Genomic DNA, 5723 nt, shown 5'->3' with positions numbered 1-5723 from the left:
CCCAGACATTACTGAATGTGGTAAGTTTGCATGTATCTGTAACAAAATGCAAAAGTTTTACTACTGAAACATACTTTCAATATGAGTATTTCAGAAAGAGGATATAATTATTTGAACTTTTATAATAGTAGAACTTTATTGTGAAGTGAAATATCTTTGGCTCTCCAGTGGTTTCTGTACTTTTTGTACTTCCTGAAATTCTGGTCTTTGAGGAATGACTATGAATAGGTTAGGAATAAATTGTCAGTAAAGTTCATTTCAGTCCATTCCAAACACTGTCCTGTGACACCAGTGTTTAATAAAACCCTGCACTATATTATCTGCTAATAAGAAACAAAAAACAAAACCCCAGTACTTGCTTCCTTTTTCTTTTATTGATGCTATTTAAAATTACAATGACTGGTGAAAGAGATACTTACAAAAATGCTGACATTCTTAAAAAGTTCATAGGCAGATAAAATTAATTTCCAACATAAATATAAAATAACTTTAATGTGCCATTTGGGGGAGGGGCTATCTTTATGGGATGATACCTGTAATGACAGTTAAGGCTGATTTTTCATTTTTCAAATTAACATTATTAGTGATCATTTTGTCCTTTTTTATCTATCTTTCACATTTTTTTGATTTGTGACACATGTTAGGGTAACCTTAGCTAATGGTTTACTATAAGTCTAGCAAACTATGTATGTGGCTGAACATCCTTGACTAAAGAATAGATGACATTCTCTTCTTGACGGCATGGATTGCTGTCTTCATTGGACACTTTTGGTTCTGTGTTGGAAACAACGGTATCTGTTTATCAAGAAACTTTTTTCTGTCTTGATGCTTGTTTAATTGTCTAGGTAACGAAATCCCAGAAACTTCATTTGGTCATTTGGTCATCACACTAGGATGACCAGAACAGATTGGAAATTATTTTTCTTTCCATTTGTAAAACATGTCATGATCACTACATATTTATAGATATAGATATAAATGCGTGTGCGCATGTGTTTGGGTACCTTTTTTCATCCAGTGGTTTTTAACAGTGGCATACAGGACATCGTCTGGATCAGTGGAAGTGTCTCCATCTAACAACAAATATAAGATAAAAACCAAACACTAAAATACTCTTTGTCACATGCTGTTATTTATTTAAGTATTTAATTCATTTAGGCATGAAGTATAAAGGACTACTAAAACTTTACTTTTCTTTTTCCTTTGCTTTCTGACCACGGCATATACCGCAGTGGTGTTCTTGTCTTGCTGGCCTTGAAAAAAAATGGGTGTCATGTCAGAAGTTTGCATTACAGTGTTACATGCTAACACTGGGAAGGTAGGTAGACAATAAATTTAGAGACAGACAGTATTTGGATGACTATTTTTAAGCAAATAATCATGTTGGAGTTTTAATGACCCTAACTATTTCCAGGTGGCTAATCTGTAATGCCTCCAGTCATTAAACTATGACTCAAACACATTTGTCTTTGTTAAATTGCCAAATGATTTTGATATAGAAATTGTTTAAATCCTTCTGTTCACAATCTCAGTATTTGTTAATTGCATGTTTTTTTTGTTTTTTTTTTCCATTGCGCTGTAAGTAGATATGTATTCCCTGTGTGGGGGACACTTGACAAATAAGTGTAACAACTTTGGCGTCAAATGATAAAAATGGCATCAGTTGAATATAAGTTTCTGCACTTGATAAATTATGAGGATTTCAAAATGCTGAAAATATATGAATCAAAAGTGATACATTTTGAAACATACCTCTGTTCTTTGAAGGGCCTGTGACTCTGTAAATGTGCATAGCATGAGGATCAATTTTGTATGGCTTTATTATACTAGTTACTATAGAAGGAATTTGGCTGATTCTGAATGAGTCATGTGGGAACTTTGATCAGATTTGGCTGACGTTACACAGATTTGACTGTTGGTGATTTAACGTTTTGTATGCTTGGAACGTCAGATTGAATGTCCTAACTTGAATTACTTATTTATTTTTTATTTTCCTCCTCTGATAAGACTACCTTAAATTCATCTTTCTTATTTACACTCATCTCTTTCTACAGGTTTGCAAGTGCAAGGAGACCGTTCATAGGGTACTATGGAATTGTAGGCTTGCAAAGCTGCTGAAAAAAGAGAAAATATGGCATTGGCCTAACAAAATGTTGTCATTGATAATAAAATAACACTAAACTCAAATTAAATTATATATGATTCTAACATTGGCCTTTTGTCTTGATCCTACCCCTATATGACAAAGTGGTTTGGGCATTTCTGAAGTTCAAATTTTGTGTTTTTCACATGGAGATGCATTAGCACTGAACAAGGATGCAGTTTCTCACCGGTGTTGTCTTCCTCTGAGTGTGAAACCTGTACTGATGAAAAACAGGCTGATACTGAAAGAAAGAGCAGAGGAGTGTTAAGAAATACGATAGGCCAAGGTCAATGTAAAGTCAGCAGCTAATACATTAGAAGAAATAGCAATCCTGCTAATCTTGTTTTGATCTGTTACAGTCAGGCAAAGATTTGCTTATATTTGAAATAGTATGCTAATAATAGCATGCTAATAAAGTTTGTGAGACAAAATTTCTATACCTTTGTGCCTCTTATGAAGAAGTAGGCCCACCAGCAGCAGCAACATAGCCGCCAATAAAGCACAGATAACGGTCCACAGCAGAATGTCTTTTTTAGGGACATGACTGTGTGAAAGATCAGTCTCTTTGTGAGGCACTGGAAAGGTTGCATTGAAGATATTAAAGCAAAAGAAAAAGACAAATTAAAACAAACAAAACAGGGATATATATGATATATATATATATGATTTAAATCACCTTTGCTTTGTTTTATAACAGCTAACCAGCTCTCTGGTGATTCTCCAGCTCCTGATATGCTGCACTTGTAGAGTCCTTCATCAGACTTGGAGATATTTTTGATGGTCATGCTGCTTTGATACCAGGTCCCGAGAGAAACACCATCTTTGTAGAAGTCAGTTATGTGTTCTGACTGAGTTTGCTTGTTTGTGCAATTAAGGGTCACATCATTTCCCTCCATCACGGGGATGGTTGGACTTTCCAAGATTACAAAACCAGCTGGGAAGTGAAAATATGTTTTAACCAGTGTTGTTAGTGTTAATCTCATTAAAATGATGTTAATGCCATAACCGCATTAATGCAGCAAATCTCTAATAGTGAGTTAATTCTCACTATTAGAGATTAATTCTGACAGCACTCATTTTATCTGTTAATTTTTTTACATCTGACTATGGAAAATTACATCTTTATGAAAAGTGCTAAAACAACTAAAGTAGGTCCAGCCTTGTATTTTAGACTATGCTGGTTAATAGGTTTTATTCTGTACCTCTTAGTACAGTATTATTAGTGCATTGTTGAGTATAAATAATGTGCTTCATATTCATCTTGATATTTTAAACAAAGGTTGCCATATACTGTCAGTGGAAATTAGCAAGGGTAGTAACATATAAATATAAATAAAGCATATAGTCACCCAACATACCAGTGACAGAAATGTTCACAACCTCACTTCGTTCTCCCTTTTCATTTTCACACCAGTATTCTCCACTGTGTCTTTTAAAGATGGGATAAATTGTGCAGGGTGATGCTGATATGTTTAATGGGAGGGAAGAGTTTGTTATTTTATGGGATTTCCACTTCACGCTCCATTCACTGATGCCATTATCTTCCTCACAAAGTACAGAGACATTATCGTATTCAAAGAACTGACGCCTGTCTGGAACAATGCGAGCAAAAACTGCACCTGAGACAGAGATATGAAGAAGGAACGCAATCAAATGAAAATCTGTTCTTAAAACAAGAAGAAAAATCTTTCAAAATGTGTTGATATTAAAAAAAAATAAAAATAAAAGTGTACATTTTGTTAGATTGTGAAGCAGAGACATTACTTTCTAGGCAGGATCTGCTTGTTTTAAAAAATCCAGACCATTAAAGACTACAGTTTCAGAGCTTCAAACAGTTTTGAAGATAGTTGAAATCCAAAATTTAGGTTTATATCAGGAAGAAACTGCTTCTTACTCACCAGCAAAGTTACTGTGGTCAGCTTGTACGGCCATCATCACTAAAATAGCAGTCACTGAAGAGACAAATGGAATTTTGTGCATCAGACATACGTGATTGCTATTGAATGATTAATTGGTAGAATCAGTACTTACAAAGTCGGATGCTGAGAGTTGTAATCTCCATGATGTGTTACTGTTGACTGTGAGAACATTAGACTGAAATACAACAAAGGGAGAATGTAGGTTGGGACTTCCTCTTCCTGTTTACTGTATTGCTGATGTTGCTTTTGTAACTTGTAAGTATTGTAAAGATGTGACACATTCTATGGCTACTTGCTACGTTTTTGTTGAGTAAAATTATTTTATTAATTAAGTAATTATTTATTTATTGTTATTTTTGTTTGTTTGTTTGTTTTTAGAGTTCCAGCTCAAGCATTTCAAAACAAAGATACTTGGACTAATGGGGGGCAATTGATTACACAGCGGACTGAACCCAAGATAAAAACTATCCAGAACTATTCTTCATTCCTCCACATTATAACATTCAGTAATGTCTGTTTTCCTCTCCCTTCTCCTTTTTGTTAGTTCCACTCTGCCCTCTGTTGTTAGTCAGCCATTTTACACTCCTCAGTACATATATCATTGCTCACCTTTACTGATCAAATGAACATTGAACCTTTTAAAGTAAAAGGGGTGTAACGATAGTCTTATAAGGTGGAATTTATTTTCTCTATCATGCCACAGAGTTTGTGATAAGAGCACCAAGGTCAACTTAAATCTTCAAGCACTAAGCTTATCTAAGATTAGACATCACAAATATGGAAGTAAAAACAATTTTACTGGAGGACTTTGGCCTTAAATTTAACTGAGTCTGAAGTAAGCAGAGGTTGGCTTACTTGTTCATGTAACCTTTCGTCGGTAAGTCTTTAGAAAATGTAGATTTACTTTAATTTAATATTTATTTTAATAATAATTTAAATTAATTTTTTTGTGAAATAAAATCAGGGCTGTTATCACTAGTCAGTAAATTCTTTTGATTATACCTATATTATATTTTGTTTGGAATTATTACAGTAAAATTAATTTGTAGCTGAATATATCACACATTTTCTGATTATATTATATTTTTGTGTACTTTACTGAGGTATTTATAATTAGAGCTATTTGTATTTATTTGAGCTATTTTGTTATATTTTGTAACCTTGTAATATATTGCATTATTCAATTTATTTTAGTTAGTTACTGCTTTACAGTCTGTGGCCACATTACTTTGTCTGTGATTAATCAAGTATTTAGATTCTGCTTGAATTGGGTATATTTTCAGTATTTTCTCTATACTGTCATAACATTCATGTTTTACTTTCACCAGTTTCTGAATCTGACTTAAACTGGGGATAAAAGTGAGTATCTTTGTTAGTTTTTGAAAAAAAAAACTTGTTAACTAAAACTTTTGTTTAATTTAGAAATTCAGCAATTTTGATTTCTTAATAAGGTTTCCAGAATAATGTTTACATATTTATAAATATTGTCTTTGTGCAATTTCTCTGGCTTTCACTCTAATGTTTCTGATGTTGTCACTTTGTTTATTTCATTTTGTTTTATTACAGTTTTTTCTATCTATCTATCTATCTATCTATCTATCTATCTATCTATCTATCTATCTATCTATCTATCTATCTATCTATCTATCTATCTATCTATC

General features: G+C 33.0%; 1 protein-coding gene across 1 annotated transcript in view; it reads right to left on the bottom strand.

Annotated features, from left to right (window-relative positions):
- Positions 1-4205, bottom strand: part of LOC121813392 (low affinity immunoglobulin gamma Fc region receptor II-a-like) — a 6197-nt gene extending 1992 nt beyond the window's left edge. The window contains exons 1-8 of the mRNA XM_042217129.1: positions 4175-4205; positions 4042-4095; positions 3502-3762; positions 2820-3077; positions 2584-2718; positions 2331-2384; positions 1191-1253; positions 1005-1073 (exon numbers count right to left, since the gene is read on the bottom strand). Coding sequence (XP_042073063.1) covers positions 1005-1073; positions 1191-1253; positions 2331-2384; positions 2584-2718; positions 2820-3077; positions 3502-3762; positions 4042-4095; positions 4175-4205 — 925 coding nt within the window. The remainder of the gene's footprint in view (positions 1-1004; positions 1074-1190; positions 1254-2330; positions 2385-2583; positions 2719-2819; positions 3078-3501; positions 3763-4041; positions 4096-4174) is intronic.
- Between the last annotated feature and the right edge of the window lie 1518 nt (positions 4206-5723).

This window comes from Haplochromis burtoni, unplaced genomic scaffold (genome assembly GCF_018398535.1).
Source record: "Haplochromis burtoni strain Fernald_Lab_line unplaced genomic scaffold, NCSU_Asbu1 Contig_1615, whole genome shotgun sequence".
Taxonomy (NCBI): domain Eukaryota; kingdom Metazoa; phylum Chordata; class Actinopteri; order Cichliformes; family Cichlidae; genus Haplochromis; species Haplochromis burtoni.
This window is presented reverse-complemented; position numbering and strand designations above follow the sequence as displayed.